This window comes from Sorex fumeus, unplaced genomic scaffold, assembly GCF_029834395.1.
Source record: "Sorex fumeus unplaced genomic scaffold, SorFum_2.1 ptg000122l, whole genome shotgun sequence".
NCBI classification, from domain to species: domain Eukaryota; kingdom Metazoa; phylum Chordata; class Mammalia; order Eulipotyphla; family Soricidae; genus Sorex; species Sorex fumeus.
This window is the reverse complement of record NW_026606179.1, coordinates 52784852-52806384: the sequence shown is the minus strand read 5'-3', so window position 1 is coordinate 52806384 and position 21533 is coordinate 52784852. Positions and strand designations below refer to the sequence as shown.

Sequence of the window (21533 nt, the reverse complement as noted above, 5' to 3'; positions counted from 1 at the left end):
TTTTCAGTTATTAATTTTACATCTTACTAGAGTGATTGGACACTACTTCCACTACCCAGCCGTCGCCGCCACACTCCAGGACGCTTTCTGGACCCGCGTGGTCGCAAGCGGCCGCGTGACACATCATTAAGACACTAAACACTAAATACCCATCTTCTGGAATACCATATTTGATAGGGTTCAAATATGGTAACACCTACAAGGGTGATTAGAGGTCGCCCCCAAAAGCCTCTATCCCTCTCGGAAACTGGCAAGCTACCAAGAGTATTCCGCCCACACGGAAGAGCCTGGCAAGCTATCCGTTGTGTATTCAATATGCCAAAACCAGTAACTACAACTGGTTTCATTCACCTGACCCTGAAGGCTTCACCGACATGGCAGCACTGAGAAGGATGAGAAAGGAGAGGCCGACAAAATCTCAAGGCCGACCTAGGCTGCCACAACAAAGGAAGACAAAAATGATTGTCTGTACTTTCAATGGACATACGCTAGCATCAGATGCATCCATCGAGGACCTGGTGGTACAAGCGCGAATGATCAAGTACGACATCATTGGTCTGACCAAGACAAGAAGGCACGAATCTCACCATGCCGTTTTCGACACTGGAGAAGAATTGTTCCTCGGAACATGCGATAAAAGAGGTGTTGGAGGCGTCCTTGTCAACACAAACTTGGCCAAGAGCATTGATTCATTCGAATGCCTAACAACCCGAATCGGACGTTTACATTTGAATAGATGTGGCTCACTGCCTGCAGTTTCTATCTTCGTTGTCTACGCACCAACATCTCATTATGATGAAAGAGAAATCGAGAAGTTCTACATGGAGCTAGAGAAGTTCTATAAAGAAGACCACACCTTCTACAAGATCATTGTGGGTGATTTTAATGCCAAGATAGGACCGAGAAGATCAGCTGAAGAACTTCACATCGGGACCCATGGCCTAGAATGGAACGAACAGGGTGAGAGACTGTCTGAGTTCATCATGTCGACCAAGACCATTCATGGTAACTCACAGTTCCAGAAGGCAGAATCTAAATGATGGACATGGGAGTCTCCCGGTGGACTATTCCACAACGAAATAGACCACATCATATTCAATCGATGGTTTTGCCTAACTGATGTCGCTGTTGTCCCAAAATTTCGAACGGGATCGGACCACCGTCTCCTTCGTGCAAGATTTTACTTCACAGAGCGGGGAGAAAGGGCTGCAAAGTTTAAAAAGAGAACTCCCAGAATGACCACCAACTGGGAACTCTTTGGTACTATTGCGGCAACATGGGAAGATGCCATTGTTGACAACATTGACGAGGAATACGATCGACTGGTTCAGCACCTCCATGAATGTGCGAAGAACGCCAAGAGAGAGATAGCCACAAAAAATCGCCTATCTTCGAAAACTCTTGACCTAATTCGCCAGCGTGGTTTGGCGCATGCCTCAGGCAACCGCAAGCTAACGTCCGAGCTTGCAAAGCAGTGCAGAGATGCGATCAAGGAAGACCTCAAAGAGAGAAGAGCAGAAGTACTGGTAGATGCGGCAGAAGCCGGGAAAAGTATTCGTAATGCCTGCCTGTCTTTCGCCAACTACAAGACCAAGATGACTGCCCTCTGACGTCCTGATGGATCCATCACATCCTCCAGAACGGCAATGGAGAAGATTATCCATGACTTCTACTCAAATCTCTTCGATAGCCATGTCCACTTGCCGACATACCAAATTCCACAGGATGAATACGTCGTTCCCAACGTTCTTCCTTCTGAAATCCAACACGCCATTTCGTCGGTAAAGAAACAAACAGCACCCGGTCCAGACAAGGTCAGACCTGAACACCTGAAGAACCTGCCGTCAGTACTCATCAATACACTGGCTCGACTCTTCACTTGCTACCTGTCTGAATGCAAGGTTCCGTCCCAATGGAAAACCAGCAGGACCGTACTACTGTTCAAGAAGGGAGACATCCATGACATTGGCAACTATCGCCCGATCTGCCTATTGTCTGTCATCTACAAGTTGTTCACTCGAGTCATCCTAAATAGGATTGGCAGAACACTAGATGAAGGACAACCATGCGAGCAAGCCGGGTTCCGCAAAGGATTCAGCACTATCGACCATATCCACACGATAACCAAGCTCATTGAGGTTTCTCGGGAGTTCAAGATGCCGCTCTGTTTAACGTTCATTGATTTAAAGAAGGCCTTTGATTCTGTTGAGACGGAAGCGGTCATTGAAGCCCTAGCCAATCAGGGCATTCAAGCCCAATACATCAGGATCCTCCGTGAACTGTATTGCGGATTCACTACCAGGATCTCACCATTCTACAAAGAAGTGATTGTTGATGTCAAGAGAGGGGTGCGGCAGGGTGATACCATTTCACCGAAACTCTTCAGTGCCACCCTCGAGAACATCATGCGACCACTGGAATGGGAAGGAATGGGAGTGAAGATAGATGGTCGGCAACTACACCACCTCCACTTTGCTGATGACATCGTTCTAATAACACCAAACATCAGCCAAGCGGCACAAATGCTTGCGGACTTTGACTGTGAGTGTGGAAAGGTCGGACTACAGCTGAATCTTACGAAGACAATGTTTATGAGAAACAGCCTCGTTCCTGACTCCCCATTCGCTCTCTATGGAACGACCATCTCTGAATGCAACAGCTATGTGTACCTAGGTCGAGAGGTCAACATGACAAATGACCTGGCACCCAAGCTGCGCAGGAGGAAGAGAGCGGCTTGGAACGCCTTCAAGAACGTCGAAGAAATAGCTAAGAGGACGAAGAACCTCCGGCTCCGGGCACATCTCTTTGATTCCACTGTTCTTCCTGCATTAACATATGCCTCAGAGACCTGGGCCCTACGCAAACAAGATGAGAATGCTATTCAGGTCTCCCAAAGAAGAATAGAAAGAGCTATGCTTGGAATATCACGTTTCAGTCAAATGAGAGAAAGAATCCCGTCGATGATCAAGAATCAGGGACGCTGTCTCATTTGCCAAGGTTTTGAAAATCAGATGGGCTGGTCACGTAATGAGATTTAAAGACCACCGCTGGACTAGAGCTGTTACCGACTGGATTCCACGGATGTCAAAAGACCACGTGGCCGCCCACCTACCAGATGGTCAGCCTTCTTCGTCAAGATCATGAACGATCGGTTTGAGGCTCTTCATGTTCCCGCAGCGAACAGAGCCCATTGGGCTACACTAGCACACGACAGGGACAAATGGAGACGTTACTGGTGCCCGCTTGAGCAAATCGACGACTAACGGGAAGTGATTAAATGATTAAGTGACTAGAGTGATTGGGCTGGAGCGATAGCACAATGGGTAGGGAGTTTGCCTTGCACGCAGCTGACCCAGGTTCAATTCCTCAGTCCCTTTCGGATAGTCTGGCACACTACCGAAAGTATCCTGCCCTCATGAGCAGCAGAGCCTGGCAAGCTCCAGGTGGCGTATCTGTTATGCCAAAAACAGTAACAACTAGTCTCACAATGGAGACGTTACTGCAAATCGATGAACAAATCGATGAACATTGGGAGGACAGTACTACAGTGCTACTAGAGTGATTATTATTTAAATATCTTATATTTGGGGGTAGATACTCTTTATTCTTTTGTTTTCTTTCAGTTTCTCATAGTCAATTTTTTTAGCATAGTCTCATTTGAGATAAAACTCAAAATCTGTGTATCTCAACACTTTGAATCGAGTAGTTGCAGGGGGTAAGTTACCTTACCAGCGGGGTAAGCACCTTACCCCACCTTACCCCAGGGGGTAAGCACCTTACTCCATTTCCCTGTTCTGTGAGTAGTAGGTGAATACTGGATGCAAACCTGCCAAGCCACAGAGAAGTGAGAGTATGTCTGCTTTTTCAAACAAAAGCAAACCACAAGCAAACCAACCTTTCTTCATAATCAAATTAATTAGTAGGAATTGGGAATTGAAAGGCTGAAATACAAACTCCTCTGCTGTACTTCTGCACAACTTATGAGCCTAAGCTCCTTAATGAATCTCTAGACCTGTCATAAACATATGGTGGAGGCTTCACAAGACTTACACGTCTGCAATTCTCTGATCCTCTGCGAAAAGAGCTAGAAAGCTGTGGGCCCCAGGTGTCCATAGCAAAGGTAGAGAGCATCATCTCAGGACAATAGCAGTAACAAGTATTTAGCACTTGGTATGTATCTGGTTGTGTTGAAATATTTGGCACATATTAGTTTATTTAATTTCCACAGCAACCCTATGAAACAGGTGCCAGTTTTTTTTTAATTTTGTAATAGGAATAAATAATGTAATGAAAGTCTTCGTGGTGAAGTTAGAATGTGAACCCTGCCAGCGTTAGCCCAGAGTCTATACTTGGAGCCATTCATTTTAGTGTCTCAAGAGATAGTGAGGAGGGAAGCGCTGAATGACTGAACCCAGGTTAGGTCCTTCACTCGTTTGCTCACTTGCTGGGACAAATGTCCCTTTGCCTACCTTTTACATCATTTTGAGAAGCAAGAATTAATTTTAGGAAATAATTTTTACAAGCAGCATCTAAGTGTGAAGTATTAGGAGGGGAGGTGTGTAAAGACCTAAAGGCAGCAGTGTGTGAGGGGCTTGGGGCACAGTGAGAGCAGGAAGCCAAGGAGGAGTGTGAAAAAGCTTTTGGGCTGACTAGCTGAGGTCTGTTGTCCCCTTCCTCATTTTGCTGTTCTGATTTCTTAGCATGCGTTTCTCAGACAAGGGATACTGGGCCCAAGAGTAGGATTTTCATTTGAATTTCGTATTACCACATGAATGAGGGAGCCAGAATAGACTGGACTCGTCTCTTGGTTCATTTATTCCACCGAAATTTAGAAATGAAACTTTCTAGGATCAAGAATCAAGAACAATTTTTATTTTTTGGACTTGGAATTTTATTTTTGGTTTTGAGGCTACACTTGGCAGCACCCAGGGCTTATTCTTGGCTCTGTGCTCAGGGATCACTCCTGGAGGAACTTGGGGGGACCCTATAGTATAGATTCCCTATAGAAATCGCATCTGGGTTGGGGGCATGCAAGGCAAACACTTTACCTGCTGTACTATCTCTTCATCCCTTTGTACCTGGAATTTTAAAACTGGAGACTTTGGAAAAACTCTCAAACTATCTGGCTAGGACATCTTAAAAACACACTCCGCTAGAGTGTGTGTGTGTGTGTGTGTGTGTGTGTGTGTGTGTGTGTATGTGTGTGTGTGTTTTAAAAAAAAAAAAAGGACTGGAGCAATAGTACAGCAGGAAGCTGTGCCTTCCCTGTGTGCAGTCTACCTGGGTTTGATCCCAGGCACCACATGTTGTCCCCAGAGCCCTGCCAGGAGTGATCCCTTAGCACAGAACCAAGAATAAGCCCTAGTACTGCTGGGGGTGCTCTCCACCCTCCTCCCCCGCCACAAAAAAAGAAAAAGAGAAAAGAAAAAGGAAAGGTATGTAGTGAGGAAGGAAAATGCCTTCACTGTGAAGTAAGATATGGAAAGCTGCCTCCGCCCAGTGGTCTGCAGTGCACTAATTTCTTTGCAAGTCTTCCTAGCCCCTAGGCTGGTCTACCCCCAGCAGTAATCTACCAGGACTGAGCAAGCTCATCTGTCTGGCTATAATCAAAGCTGCAGCCAGAGCAGCAGGGGCAGACTTCTCATCCTTCAGCCAGACTCTTCAACTGCTTGCGCTCTTGCAACTTAAAGCCTAAACCTGTTAACAGTAAGATTTGGAAGGTCATTAGTCTATAACAGGAGCTAGGCACCACAGACATCTCTTTAAGGCAAAATTAGAAACAGCTGATTAACACCTATCAGCCACTTGAAGGTGTTACTGTTCTCAGTGTTCTGGGGGTGGGAGTGGGAAAGATTACGGATTCCTGGGACATTGATATTGACAAGTATGATATGGAAAGCAGATGGGAAGACTCCCTTCGAATTTTTTTCCAGTAAAAAGAACGTGTTCTTTAGTTAACCCTCTCGATGTAACTTAGGTCCCAAGAGATTTTCTGATCTATGGGGCTCAACTATTGTGAAGGTTTTGTCTTTCTTTTGAAAAATTTATCTTTAGAAGAATTTGAATCATAGTCACCTTCCTCCAAAGAGCTGAAACAGCAAAATCTCTCTGCAAAACTAGTCCCATTTAAAACATTTCAGTGTGATCCTGCCAGACCCTAAGATAATTATAGCCTAGAGAGAGGCAGATGTGGCTTTGGGTCTGCACAATTTTGATCATACTATATCTTCTCGAGGGCTGGGATGAAAGATCATAGACATAACTGCATGCCAAGAAAACATACTGAGTTAGAAGGCATCTACTTCAGCAGAAACACCCAAAACGAAGGTATAGGACCTGGGCAGAGATCAGGATTCCATCAGGGCCAGGGACACTTTATTTGGCATGGTGAGTCCAGCCCCAGTGAAGGAAGCAACTTTTCCTTTCTGACATTAGCAATGCCTGCACCAGCTTCAGAGTTCTTTGAAATTTTGAGTTAATCAGGTCATTGCTCCTTCGCAGATCACGACTGTAGGAACTAAGGAAAAAAGACTTGGTTGACAATGGCTGACTGAACCACGAGAAGAGGGCTTCATAGCTCAGCTCCTGGGCTGGGAAAAATCCCTTCCAGCAGAGGCTGGGTTAGTAGGTGCCACAGCCCTTGCAAGGACACAGCTAGTCTTGAAGCCGTGTAAATTAGCTGTGCCTGTAAGACAGAAGTGAATGCAAAGGCTCTGGGACCTGGACTTGTTTTGTTACTGAAAATATCTTAGTCATTTTAGGCATTTTCTGCTATATGGGAAGGGTTTTGATGAGAACAGAGTATTCTTGTACATGGAAATCTTAACTGCATCTGTTTCGCTCTTACTGTCTGTGCACTAAGTCTTTTGCTGAGAAAGGTAACTAATTTCATCCAACATACCTTTCACATCTTGCCTTGCATGGTGGATCCAATTCCCATTTTCGAGAAGTTGAACCTACCTCTCTACTTCCACCAAAACTCTTTTGCTTATGGTTGTACCAAGTGTTTTACACTCTCGCAAATATTTGCATTAAAATTCTAGATGCTATTAGCAATCTGTGGTTCCAGATACCTCTGGAAGTTCCCAAATTATTTGGCCTATTGCCCCCTTTTTAGGAAAAAAATATATATCATGAGGCCAGCAAGATAGAATGTTTGTTTTGCATGTAGAACACCTGGGTTCAATCCTCAGTACTAGTCCCTTAAGCACCACCAGGAGTAAAGTAAGCCCCAAGTACCCTTGGATGTGCAAAAAAAACCCCAAAAAGTAAATTATTAGTGTTCTCCTTGTCCCTCACCCCCCCCCCATTAGCTGCTTTGGGAAACAGTTTCTAAGTCAGCTGCAGGAGTCAAACCCCAGGCATTGCATTAGTGCCACAAAAGGTGCCTGGAGACGTGTCCTTGTACAACTCAAGACACTGCTCACTTTGCCAGTCGCTGATCTCATTTCTCTCACGCATCTACACACACACAATCCGGTGACAGAGACAAAAAATTTTGCTCATATTTTTTTTAATGTATCACAATGAGCAGGAAACATACTTGATGAAATATTTTCAAAGGAGTATATTCAATTACCATCTACAATCAACTTAACTATGACAACAAAGTTTTTGTGACAATTTTTTTTTCAGTTTGAAAGTTCCATGTGGTTCTGTTAGTCTCCATGTATTTTGGTACAGTTCGAGATCAGCATTGTTACAGTAACAAAAAAGCTAACAAGACTACATTATAGAAAAACACCAAGAACATCATTTTTGGTTTCACTTGCTCTATTTTTTTTTGTTATTTTTTTTTTTTTTTACTTTTTTGTTTTTTTGTACATTGCAAAGGCTGTTCATATACCTCTTCACCTCAGGGTCACGTTCATTTATGCTTTCTTTCCTACCCAAACTTGCCCCCCTCCCCCAAAGAAAGTAAACAAACCAAAAAATTCTAGTCAAAGCTTTGTTTCACAGTGGGCAGTATCAGCGCCAACAAACAACCAACTCAATTTATGTTTCTATTTAAAATGTTTAATTTAATTTATTATTTAAAAAAAATATATGTCCATGAATATCAAGTGCACTGGCTTGGGTCACTGCCTCTCTCTCCTGCAACTTCCTGTCATGCCTGATAAACTCAGGTTTAAACACATGCCGTCTGTTTTACTTCATTTTCAATCGTGTAAAACTTTGGCCACATTCATCTCTTTAAATAGCTTTTAATTTAAAAAAAAATCTTCCTAGATTTATTAAACTTTTCCGTGTGTGTTTCCTTAAGTGTCTTTTGGGAAGGATGAAGGATGGATGACGTAACTCCCATTTGGGTCCATTTGGTGCTCTGAGTGAACGGTGTCTAGCACGAACCCACAATGTGGAGTATTTGGAAAAATAGAAAAGGAAAGGAAAAGGAAAAGAAACCAACCAAAAACCGAAGTGAAGAACTAATTTGAAAAGTGAGTTGAGATATTCTACTCAGCTACCTACTGTGCAGCAGATGGGAGTTAATTCTCCGAGAGACCAATCCAAACAATTGGGTGTTGTAGTGAATTCGTGCTTTGTAAATGATACACGTCATAGCCACAGTGGAAGCCAGCCCACAAACATCCATCCCATGCATGTCTGACCTCTAATTTTCACTGAGTGCTTTGCTACTTCTGGGTTAATGCTGGGACTGACCTTTCCTTTTTTTTTTTTTTTTTTTCGCATTTAGATGGGAGTGGTACAGTTGTAGAGAAGGGCATTAAATGTACAACCCGCTCCAGGCTGAAACAATCACATAACCTGCTGAGGAACACTGGTGGGTGAGAGCATACTTTACCAATCTACCCAACCACCTTGCTGTTGCCAAATATACCCACAGGTCAAGGCATGGCATAGGGAAATGAACACTGACAGTCACTCTGCCTTGCAGAGGGAGGATGGCATAGTAGCTCAAAAAAAAAAAAAAAGAGGAAAAAAAATTCATTGGGGAAGGGGTGGCAGAATTACAAGTGAACTTAAAGTTGAGAGGGGAGGTTAAGGGAGAGAAATTGCACTATTACCAAGCAATATCATTTGTAGAAACAAAGTTTTCAGAAAAGACCTAGCAGAATCTGACAGGTAAAGCTAGTGTTAAATTGTTAATTGGTATCACAGAGAACCAAAAACAAAACAACTTTTTTTATATGATACAGACACAGAGTAACATACAACAGTTAAATGGCAAAAATATATATATATATATTTCATAGAGTTACAAACAAGATAAAATAATGGAAAACAAAAACTGTACAACTTTAAAATTTTAAAATGTTCATCTCAAACACAGGGAGAAATACAATTCTTATTAAAAGAATAGCTTGTTAAAACAGCAAATGGTTTGCGTACTTGTTTTTGACACCTTATGCTACAACTGGATACTGGTATGAATAGTTAGATGGTATTCTTTAGTATTTCTACTTAAAAAAAAATTTTTTTAAAGAATTTGCACTGTGCATCAGCCTAGTTAGAAATATGTACAACAGTTCAGGATCTACTCTTTCATTAAACTAAAAACAAATTCATAAAAATAAAATAGTCCCGGCTAAAAAAAAAAAAGAAAAAAGAAAAGAACAAGAAAAGAAAAGAAATCCATTTTCAGATCTTGGAATGCTCCAGTCTTTTTTGCAAAGTCGATGAGTGGCTTCAGCACTGGGGAAAGAAGCCTGAAAGGTGACCGATGGAACCTGCATTCACAGTCTTCAAAGTTCCCTTTTGAAACATAAGGAAAAGAATGAAGGGGAGAAGGATTTCACACTTTGGGGCAAAGGGAGATTGTTTCTGTTGACGTTTGTTTGGCTATGAAAGTGAAACAGCAAAGCATCTATTTGACTCCAAAAAAATCTACGTTAGCAGCACAAAGTTTTCCTTTCAAAGTTCAAACCGTTGTTTTAAGATGAGAAAGGGTGTGTGGTGCATTGTGTTAAGTGTTACAGGAATATGGATATTAAGGTAAACACAAGTGCCTCACATACGGTTCATTTTTGCTCTCTGTACATTGCTATCTGCTTCTTCGTTGGCTGCACTCTGGATCACTCGCCGCTCAGACTGCCTAACACAAGGACAAAACTTTGAAGTAAAAAATGTGTCTTTTGGTATATGGAATCATTATTAATAGTTGCCCCTCTGCTTGCAGAAGAAGCACATAACAACCTGGGAATCTTTTGTTTTACTCTTTCATTAAACTAAGTCTTGTTTGTTTAAATTAGAAACAAATTCTCAAGTAACAAGAACCCTTTCCCTTTTTTCTGCTTCAGCAGTGAAAGGGTGTGTCTTTGGATTTTATTTAAAGCATGAAATTTCTTTTTCTGAGAGAGAAAACAAAACTAAAAACCAAACCCCTAACCAAAAACTTTTTTTTTTTTGAGAAAAGAAAAGCACACAGCCCAATTACACAAACTGAAACAAATGCTTTCATTTAGGAAAGAATATTTGAAGCATCTACCAAACAAGGAGGAAAAGGGTGAACCAAAAATATGCTAACAGGAGGATAAATAAAAACTAAATGCACAAGGTTAACAGACATAGGTAACTAGAATTATATGCCTTTAAAAAGTTTCAACTCCCCAACCAAAAAATAATCTGTGAGGATCCTAATGACCCCTAGAACCCTTTGAAATTCTTTCTTTAGCTTTATAAAATAATTCTGCAGCTACCCTCTAAGAAATGAAGGTGGCTACCTTAAGTGGGAGATTAGAGGATGGGAAGGGGGAGGAATTAAGGGAAAGGGGGAGAAATGCTTAGGAGAATCAACGGATTGCAATCTATCTGCTAGGAATGGACAAGACAACATCGAATGAGGAGCTGTCAGCTGGACCATACAAAAAGCTAAATGTACACAAAAGGTTTTTTTTTTCCTTTTAAATCTACCATACTGCTTCAGTTCATTTCCAATGCAACAATCTACTCAACACCAAAAATGGTCATATCTATCATAAATACAGAAAGTCAGTTTTTAAAACTTATTTTTTTAAGCTACAAGTCCTCAACACTCTTTGTGTGTGGGTTTTTTTTTTCTGAAAATGGGAGTGCTTAACTTTTCCCCTTGAAATTGGCTTCAGCAGAAAAGCTATCCTTAAAATCCCCAGAAAGCTAAAGCAGTTCACATTGTTTTTCTCAAATACTTTCTGCCCATTTTTTTTTAAATTAACAAAACAAAACAAAAATTCTTTTCTGGAACCAAAAAAAAAAAAAACCCAAAACTGAAAAAATAATATATATAAAACAATGATTCTGAAAACAGAACAAAGTGTGAGCGATTGACCTGAGAATAAAAAGACATTACATTTCTTTTTTTTTTTTCTTTTAGCAAGCCATTGGTATCTGAATGCTAAGATAGCAAGAAATTTAAAACTGTAACGAGGTGGACTGCTTTCCCATACAGTGCATGCCGGGCTCCTCTGTGCTATCAACGTGGGGCATTTATTGAAAAGGGGCAAATATACAAGGGGGTTAAGCTCCAAAAGACATTAGGAAGGCCCTGCAGACTTGTTTCCCAGACCGATAGTACCTTCAAAAGGACACAATGTAACAGGGTTAAAGGGTGTTGTTTCTTTCTTTCTTTCTTTTAATATTCAAAGAAAAAAAAAAAGACAAGTATGTCAAATCACCGGCATAGATAGGTATATGGGAAAACAACCCACGCTTTTTTCTTTTTTTTTTCCTTTTTTTTCCTTTTTTTTTTTTTTTTTGGTTAGAAGCTTTGGAATTGCAGTTAGTCTATTTTTGAAATTGGTTTGTTATTTTTTTTTATTATTTAAATTTCATTTGTATTGTTCATCTTCAAAGCTTACAATCTGAAGGTGTCCGTTCCTACACTGGTCAGACCACTGTCCTTGGGGCAGCTGGGGTCTTTGGGACCCTCCACCGGGCTCGCGGGTCCGTCGGACTTTTGGCTGAGATCCGTGTCAGACTCCTCCGAATAGTCGTCTGTTGGCATCGAGGGCTGAACCCCTGAGGTGCTGCATGAACTTGAGGTAACCGTTGAAGATGAGGAGAGAGGAGGGAAAGAAGAAGCCGGGGGCTTGGCGGCCGGCGCGCGCGGGCCCGCGGGCGGCCAGGGCTTCCGGGGCGCGTGGGGGGCGGCGGGGGGCGCGGCGGGGGCGGCGGCCGGCGGGGGAGGGGGGCTGTCGTTTGAGTGCGCGGCAGACTGCGAGGTAGATGCGGTGCTAGGGTCGGGGAAGCAGGCAGAGTGAGGTAATAAACTAGGGTGCTCTTTGGCGTTTCTTGCTGCTCTCGTGATTGTTCTGTGTTTGTGCAAGGCCGACTCGAGATGTTGACTCAGAGCTTCCTCCCCACACAGCGCGCTCTCGCACGCCAGGCAGTGGTACGAGCCGCCGCCGCCGCCGTTCGCGCCGCCGCCACCGTTCGCGCCGCCGCCGCCGCCGCCGTTCCCGCCGCTCCCGCTGCCGCCGCTGCTGCTGCTGCCGCCGCCGCCGCCGCCGCCGCCACCGCCGCCGCCCGTGGGGACATGAAGCACCATCTCTTGCAGGTTCACCACAGACTGGCCGAAGAAGCAGAGGGACTTCAGGTGGCTCCTGGCCGCCTCCTCGTCCCCGAAGCCCGCCTGGCACTTGCGGCAGACCAACTTGTACTGCACCTTTGGAACAATGAAGGGGTCGTAGAGGGAGTCCGCACTTTTGCTCTCCGCTTCTGGCTCTTCGGGGGGTTTCGGCAGGAGGGGGGACACCTCAAGGGGTGCGTTTTTCTGCTCTTCTGGTTTGGGGGATTCTTTGGCAGGGTCTTTGTCTGGGGAAGCAGCCCCCGGGGGGACTGGGGTTTGGCTTGCTTTGGGCTGCGGCGGCGGCGGCGGCGGCTGCGCTTTGGGGGGCGGCTGCTGCTGCTGCTGCTGCTGCTGCTGCTGCTGCTGCTGCTGCTGCTGCTGCTGCAGTTGCCGCTGCTGCTGCTGCTGGATGGCCTCCTGCAGGCTCTGCTGGTATTGCTGGTACTGCTGCAGGAGCGAGCCGGGGGACAGCCCCATCAGGGCCTGCGACAGCGCAGGGCTGTAGGGGAACAGGCCTTCCATGCCGTACATGGGCTGCAGGTACCCGCTCTGCAGGGCGCCGGGGATCTGGGGGGCGTAGTAAGGAGAGAAGCCGGGTACAAAGTAAGGAAGGAACTGGCTTGTCAGCAAGGCGGTGGGGTCCGAGGTCAAGGCGGCCTGCAGGGCCTGCAGCTGCGCGGGGTCCACCGCGTACTCCATGGCGGGCAGCGGGGCGGAGAGCGTGGCTGCGGCGGCCGGGGGCGCCTCGCCTTTCTCCTTCTTGGGGAGAGGCAGGGGCTCCCCTTTCCCTTTATGTGCCTTTTCCTTTACCTTCTCGCCGTCCTTGTCCTTCCGTGGCGGCGGCTGCTGCGGCGGGAGCTGCGGCGCGGGGGGCGGCTGGGCTGAGGGGGGTTGCTGCGGGGCCATCGCCAGGGTGGCTTGTGCTGGGGTCGGGGAGTTCAGCGCTGCTGAGGACGGTTTATTTGGTAATCCAGATGTGGGGAGGCCAGGGGAAGGTACTGTTGTGCTGGGCAGACCCATCAAGTTCGGTTTGGGAGACGTTAAAGCTGAAAGGAAGAGAAATCGCAGGTGAGTCTGGACTCCAAGATGTGTCACCTGTGTCACTGGCACACAGTCTAACTTTCAAGGTGCTCAAAGTCAGGCCCTCAGACAGAGGTACCGCTCCGGGCTCACGGGAGACACAGCTCTGTATGCCACTCGGGACCCTGTGACCTACGTCAGCCTCTGGATGGCCTCTTTCAGCTATAAAACGGCTAATGCCTAACGTGCCACACTGGCAGATTGGTATTCTCTTTGCTGGCTCCCCACTACCATGCCCACAACCCAATGCAATCAGTCTGGAGGCTTCCCAAGTCTTCAGCTTGGGCGCATTTGAACCAACAGCCTCCATCAAAGTTCTTGAGAAAGAGTACAGCCGAAAGGCACCCCCAGATGTCTGGGAGAGAGGGAACAGGAAAAGAAAGCAAAGGCAGGAAGCCTGGCAGACTCCAGGGCCCTGTGAGCATCATAATAGCCTTGCCTGTGCTCGTCTGGGGGTCTCCACTGCTGAGGTTGAATATGTGCCTTGGGAGGACAGGGAGAAGAGAAGAAACGGGAGAAAAGACAGACCATCCAAAGAAAACGCTCCACCGCCTCCGACTCAGGCGGTCTGCCCTAAGGCTACAGCCACAGCAACAGGAAGCAGACAAAACCAGGTTCAGAAATGGAACAGCCCAAGGTGCTGGCGCCACCAATTCCTAAGACATCACACTCGTGGATGTCCCCAAATAAGGCACCTGGATGGCAGAGACTCTGAAGCCCACCTGGGGCAGAGCTCTCCATATCAGTAACACCCTCGGGCTCCATCTGGCCACTACCTCGAGAGCCTTCTGCCAGCCAGAGCTTACATGGCCTCTGACCCATAGCCATCTCCTGGTTTCAGCCTTTTGTTCCAGGGTGGCAGAAGCCAATGTTGCTGCTGGCAGTCTAATCGCGGTGGTAGGGAAGGACAGCACCATCGGGGGTGAAGAGAGGGCTGAGGGACAGAGAGTCCTGGATGATGAAATACTGAAGACAGACAAGAGTTGAGAAGATTTCACAGACAGGACCTTTACATTCTCCACACCCAAGAAATGGGCCAGCGTAAGATCAGCGGATCCCAAAAATGTAAAATCAGAATCCTATAGCCTCTTCTTGGTTTTTTGTTTTGGAGCCACATCTGGCAAATACTCAGGGGTTTCTCATGGCTCTCCATTCAGTAATCACTTCTGGCAGGGCTCGGGGGACCATATGGGATGCTGGGGATTGAACCCAGATCATCTGCATGCAAGGCAAAATGCCTTACCTGCTGTACTATTGCCCCGGTCCCTCTTACTTAATATTTCATTTGCACCACATTCTGCCAGGAAGATAGAGCAGGGGTGACACTGCCTCAGGAGAGAAAACACTGTCCTCAGGAGAGAAAACACTAAAACTCAGACCTGGGTGAAGATAATATTGATTCCTACCATAAACAGGCCATCAAGCTGCATTTACCCCAGAATCCAGTTGGAAAGAATAAGGTCGCCTCCAATTGCCAATTCCAGAGAAACACCGAGAGCACTCAGATACCAAAAAGAAAGCTTCATTCAGCATCGGAGTGATAGCATAGAGGTTAAGGCATTTGTCTTGCATGAAACCGACCTGGGTTCGATCCCTCTGCCTCTCTTGGAGAGCCCGGCAAGCTACCAAGAGTATCTCGCCCGCACAGCAAAGCCCGTGACATATTCGATATGCCAAAAACAGTAACAGCAAGTCTTACAGTTTGTTGTGAGACATTACTGGTGCCTGCTCGAGCAAATAGATGAACAATGGGAGGACCATGCTACTGTGCTACCATTCAGCATCATTTGACATCACTAATTTACTCTTCCAAAGCATCAGAAGGAGTTCACTGAGTCATCCAACTTCCTTACTTTGTGTAAGGGACTGAAAACATGTGTGCCTGATTCTACAAAACTCCCTTAAGTCTCTTGGCTAAATTGATACCAACAAGGTGGAGACTGAGTTAGAAATTCTACACTTGGAACTTGCAGGTGTTCTTGCAGACTAGTCCTATGGAACAGCAGGTTTACTCGACATTTTAGGTTTGAGTCAAAACTAAAGACCAACATGATCAGGAAGGAAAGTCTGGAGATTCCTCCAAATTCCAGTCCTCTGATGCCCTTCACCTCATCCCAATGGCTCTAGATTTTCAGGAAACAGATCGAGATAAGACAGCCTCAAGCTTTCTGTATCTTGAACTGACTGTCCATGTGAGAGGCCAGTTTTAAGAAACTTTTCCTGATCCCTGCTCTTCACTCTTCATGTGATACAATCAATGAATTTATTCTCCACAATTATTCTCATCTGCAAGATCAAAACCAAGCAAGGCTCCCTCTGTGAGCGTATCATCTGACTCCTGGAAGCAGATGAATTTGGTATGGACTGTGGCTGACACACAGATATCATGTTACCTTGGGCCCACTAGCTGACTTCCCAGAACCTCAGCCTTCCATGATAGACAGATGTAGGGATTAACTTAAAGGTCATATGAAGAGAATTTTCCATGGGGCCTGGCCTATAATAGATGCTCAATAAACACAAGTTCTCTCCCTCCCATTCTAGACCCAGTGCTCCTGGGCGCTGCGGTCTAGTCAGGCGGTGATCTCTGGGGCATGCTTGGCTGCTTTCAATAAAGAAAAGCGAGCTTCCTCTCTTGAGTCCGCTCTGAGTGGTCAGAACCTGAGCAGCACTAAACATATACCTGTTGACTGACTGGCTCATACTGGGTGTTGTGGAAGGAGCACTTAGCACAGGGAGCCCGGAGGCCTGGGTGGGCGCTTTGGCTCCGCCCTAGCTTGCTGAATGGTCTTGACCTCTCTGGGCCTCTGTTTTCTCATCTGTAAAACAAGGGGAATAGATCAGACATTCTGATTCTAATTTCTTCACATTATTATGAAATGTTGGGCTTTCCCAAGCCCCTATCTCAAGGTCCTGGGCTGCGAGCCAGGGTAATTTAGTGTCTGGCCACTTTGCACAACTTCTTTATATATAGATATATTGTATAATGTATGTATAAGGCCCTCCCGTTGATCGTCGATTTGCTCGAGCGGGCCCAGTAACGTCTCCATTGGAGACTTTGTTGTTACTGTGTCTGGCATATCGAATACTCTCGGTAGCTTGCCGGGCTCTCCGAGAGGGGCGGAGGAATCGAACTCGGGTCGGCCATGTTGGCTGTGTGCAAGGCAGACGCCCTACCCGCTGTGCTATCGCTCCAGCCCTACATAGATATATTAATATAGATATATGTATAAAGAGGCTGCAAAGTGTGTGTGTGTGTGTGTGTGTGTGTGTATTTGGGAATTTGGGGGTGGGGTGTTGAGCCATATCTGGTGTTGCTCAGGAGCTACTCCTGACTCTGTGCTCAGGAGTGACCCTGACAGTGCTCAAGGGTCAGGATGTGGTGCTAGTGTGTTTGAAACCAGGTTGGTGGGATGCAAAACAAGTGCCTTAACCCCTGTACTATCACTCCATACCTCCTGGTTTACACTGAGCTAGTTTCAACATCAATTCTGTGATGCTACTTGTCAACACAAATAGCACACAATTGTCAACACAATGTACTGACTTCTGCAATTTAGAATTTCCATTTTTGTTCTTCTCTTCCAATAAGGAACCAGAACCAGAAATGTAAACCCCAGGTTAGTCTTTTGTAAATCACTGCCAGAACCATAAATCCTGGAATTCATTCAACCAGAAACCAGAGCACTCTTGGGAAGAAACGAACTGAACTGCACCAACCCCTGGGATCAGGGATACCCCTATGAATGCAAGGTGGAGTTCGGGGGAGCTCCCGCTGGAGAATGTGTGCCACACAATGCGGGCTGTCAGGGAGACTTGCAGACTCGTGCCTAAGTCTCACAGCATCGTGAAGGTTAACTTAGGAGAAGGATGAGGACAGAGGAGGAGGAATGGGAACAGGAAGTACATAGAAAGAACTGAAGATGGGAAATGAGCATGACCTGAAATCTCTAAAAATGAACGTTAACATTTCTATCTGGAGGACTAACACACACACACACACACACACACACACACACACACACACACACACACACCCCAGAATTCAGAACCACATTGCCCAGTGTAAGATCCCTTGTCAGTGTGATCAGTTCTCATTGGAAACTAAAGTAGCCACTGCTGCTCAGGCAGATAAAGAATCCCAGGCATACTTATCCCACATATAAGCAAAAGGGGCACAAGGACCGCAAGTGAATGCTCTTGAACCAAGTCCCATGGTTCAGAATTAACATGGTTCAGATGAGCTAGGGTGTTGATCAGAATTAACTAGGAAATTCAAATATCTTCGACACATACCTATGTAGGATGGGCAATTCCACAACGATTAACGGAAAGGGCTTTGATGGAATGCTCAGTATTGGAAGCATCCCAGAATCCCGTAGGCCAGGACCCTCACAATGCTGACCTGGAGTGCACAGCCTATTTATAAAGGCATGAGAATGGTTTCTGAGTGAAGTGTTCTAACCAGCAAGACCTGGCCCTGGACTAGGAAAACAAGAACCGTGTCTACCAAAGCACTCGGAGAACTCAATGGAAAGGACCGGCCGTGCTTTGGGCAGAGAACTAGAATGGGAAACACTGGCCCAACCCTGAGTGATAGCCAGCTAGCCGGACAGCTACATAATCCTCCAAGAATCACCTGGAACAAAACCCACCTGTGTTGGATGGAGTAAAACCCGGCAAGGAGGGGCTGTTGAGGCCAGGGAGCAACACGGGAGGAATGCCCTGGAGCGCTGGGTATGCGGTGGGAAGGTTAAGAGCCTGAAGGGGGGCGTTGTCAAACATCCCTTGCTGCTGAGCTGCCAGTCCGAGGACCTCATTGGCCTTTTTAATCCGGTCCAACTCTTGTTGAGCCATCAATTGGCGTACAGTGGCTGGGTCAAAGTATTCTTTTTCCTTGTCCAACTGGCTTCCAATGGTGTCTTTAACTTTGGAGATATGCTGTTGGGAAAAGATATGGTCACGTACAGACAGCCGTGCGCTGTACTTGATGCCACACAAAGTGCACTCTGTTTTGGGTCCCTCATAACTCGTTTGGTTTATACCAAAATGCTTGGCCATGCTTAGCTTGGACTTCTTTTCCTTTGCTCGGGCATTCTGGAACCAGACCTGAACGACTCTCTTTGGCAGTCCAATGTCATTGCCCAGGACCTCACACTCTAGCATGGTGGGTGTCCTGTAGTCATTGAAGCATGACTTGAGGACCTTTAGCTGCAGATTGGTCATTTGAGTGCGAAAACGTTTTTGCCCAGGCCGATCCCCACTGTCTCCAGATTTACCCGCCGACCCACTTGCCCCGGGACTCGGGGAGCAGGGGTCTGCCAGGCTTGAGGTTTCACTGTAGTCCACTGTACCTTCATTGTCATATTCCTTGCTGTAGAAGCTCGGGGCCGGGCTGACCAGACCGGAAGACAGCCGATCTTCGTACTCAGACATTGCCATCATGGCCGCTTTGGTCAGGCCTTCATTGGGCCCAGAAGAGGATTTGGTTTCCGTCGCTATTCCTGTTGCACTGTCGTTATCTGCATTGCCCTCGTCTCCTGTGGTGGTGTCTGTGATTGCCGTGTTGACAGAGGAACAGTCGTCATTGTCCAGCTTGGTTTGGTCAAAGTTGAGATTAACCGAGGACATCGAGGGGCTTTCAAAGTCTTCGATTCCTTCCACTTTGATAGAAGAAGGGCTCAGGAGAGTTCTGGGGGACAACTCCATGGTCTTACTCACAGGCGACAAGGGCACACCTTGGCCGTCACTACTGCTTGGGGGGAGGTGAGAAAAGCCAGTTCCATCAAAAATGTCCCCTTTCATTTGGAGTCCCCCGTCACAGTCCAGGAGCATTGCAGACAGCGTGAGGTTGTAGCCAGCTCTCTTGGCTTCGTGCCAGTGCCGGGACCGGATGTGAGCCTCCAGGGCGGTCTTGGCTTTGAAGAGCGCTCGGCAAAAGGGGCATCTCCTGTGGGCCTGGGCGGGGCCCACGGCCCGGAACTGCCCTTTCCGTTCCCGGGCTCGCGTGTTCTGAAACCAGACCTGCACCACGCGTTTCTTCAAGCCCACCTCGTGCGCAATGTGGTCCAGCATCTTCCGAGTTGGGTTGGAGTCCAGCAGATACTTCTGGTAGAGAATCTCCAGCTGCTCCGGTGTGATCGTCGTCCTCAGGCGCTTGTCTCTCTGAGGTTCCTCTCCTCCTGTGCCACTGTCATTCTCGCCCGGACTGGCGCTGGCCTTCTCCTCCAGCTTCCTCTTGAGAGTGTTCATGGTGGAGGTGGGCGTGGAAGGAGAGGTGGCCGCGCTGGCGGGGATCTGAGGTATGGCCCCAGAGAGCAGCTGGCTTGCCAGCAGTGGGTTACTCGGGTCAAAGAGCATGAAAGGCATATCCAGGGACCTGTCCAGGAACTGAGGGTGGATGAACTGGTTCTGCGCACTCAGGAAGTGAAGCTGCTGATGCTCCTGCCAGTGCTCGAACGACGGGAAAGCCAGCTTGCACTGGTCACACTGGTAGGGGATTAGCTGAGGAGGTAGGTTGGCCAACTGCTGAGGCGTTGATGTGTGGAGGGGCTTGAGGGGGAGGTGGGAGAGCTGGGATGGGCTGGGGCTCGACTGGGGCAGAGGGCACTGAGGCGGCGGGGCCTGTGGAGGTGGCTGCGGTAAGGAGGGTGGGGACGTCAGCTGGGGAAGCTTCTGCTGAGCCGCGTTTGCCTTCTGCTCAGGCTGGTCTTGCTGCGCTAGCTCTGCCTTTGGTTGGCCTTGCTTTTCTTGGGTTTGGGTTGGCTGTGCACCGGGAGGGTCAGCCTGCTTTGGTTTCTCGTCGCTCGCCTCGGATTTTGCACTGAAGACGGCCAGTTCCTCGGCTTCCGCCGTGAGCTGCAAGAAGGCAGAAGAAGCAGTGTTGGCTGAGGGTGCCGGGGCGCTGTAAGCCTGTGAAGGCATGGGGGTGCTACAGGAGGAGCTGGTGGGCGTCAGCATTTCCAGGGCATCCATGGAGTCTTCGTTCTGGCTGTCGTCCTGCCCCTCCTCATCCTCGTCCTTGTAACAGAGCTTCTTCTGGTGCTTGATGAGATCAAAGATGCGCTGGAAGACCAGGCTGCATTTCTTACACTGGTAGTTCAGGTTGCTTGTGCGGATGTACCGGTCATTCGTGAGCTCACGCCGCTCCCCATCTTTGCCCTCTCCCTGGTTCTCGTAATTTTTCCTGGCCTTCTGCCGGGCATTCTGAAACCAAACCACGATGACACGGGTCGGCAGGTTCAGTAAATTAGAGAGTTGCTCAAATTCGTCATCCTTTGGGTAGGCGTTGGCGTCGAAGAAGTCCTGAAGCACCCTCAGCTGGTAGTCGGTAAACCTGGTTCTCGACGATCTCTTGCTGCCCCAGTATTCCTGCTTCTGGGGCTCGGGCGAGGGCGGCCGGGAGTCGATCTTGAGCTCCTCCAGGCTGGTGATGGGAGGGTTGCTGAAGTTGTACGGGGAGTCCTTGTTGCGCTGCCGCTCCTTGAAGAGGGTGTTCCGGAACCAGTGCTTGATGACCTTCTGGGGCAGGCCGGACTTGTCCGCCATCTCTTTGATCTGCTCTTCGCTGGGGGAGTTGTTGATGTCAAAATACTGCCGCAGGACACGGAGCTGGTCGTCTGTGATCCGGGTGCGCGGCCTCTTGTTCTGCTGCTGGAGCAGGCTGGGGTTGAGCTGATGCTGGTACAGCTGGGCCAGGTCTGCGGGCAGAGGCTCCACGGGCCCCAGCTGCGGGGGCAGCTGAGCCGGCAGCGTCTGCAGCGGCATCGTCTGCATCATCAGAGGCGAGAAGATGGGCAGCTCCATGGGCATGGAGAGCTGGGTGAGCGGGACAGAGGGCTGGGCGGGCGCGATGGTGGGCGAGGTGATGGGGGGCGCCGAGGCGGGCACGGCGGGCGTGGAAGCTGGCTGCGGGGGTGCTGTGGGCAGTGGCGGGGGAGGGGGGTGG

General features: G+C 47.6%; 1 protein-coding gene across 1 annotated transcript in view; it reads right to left on the bottom strand.

Annotated features, from left to right (window-relative positions):
• Positions 1–8662: 8662 nt before the first annotated feature.
• Positions 8663–21533, bottom strand: part of ZFHX3 (zinc finger homeobox 3) — a 237137-nt gene continuing 224266 nt past the window's right edge. The window contains 2 exon segments of the mRNA XM_056136936.1: positions 8663–13551; positions 18241–21532. Of these exon segments, the coding sequence (XP_055992911.1) occupies positions 11792–13551; positions 18241–21532 (5052 nt within the window). The 3' untranslated portion in view covers positions 8663–11791.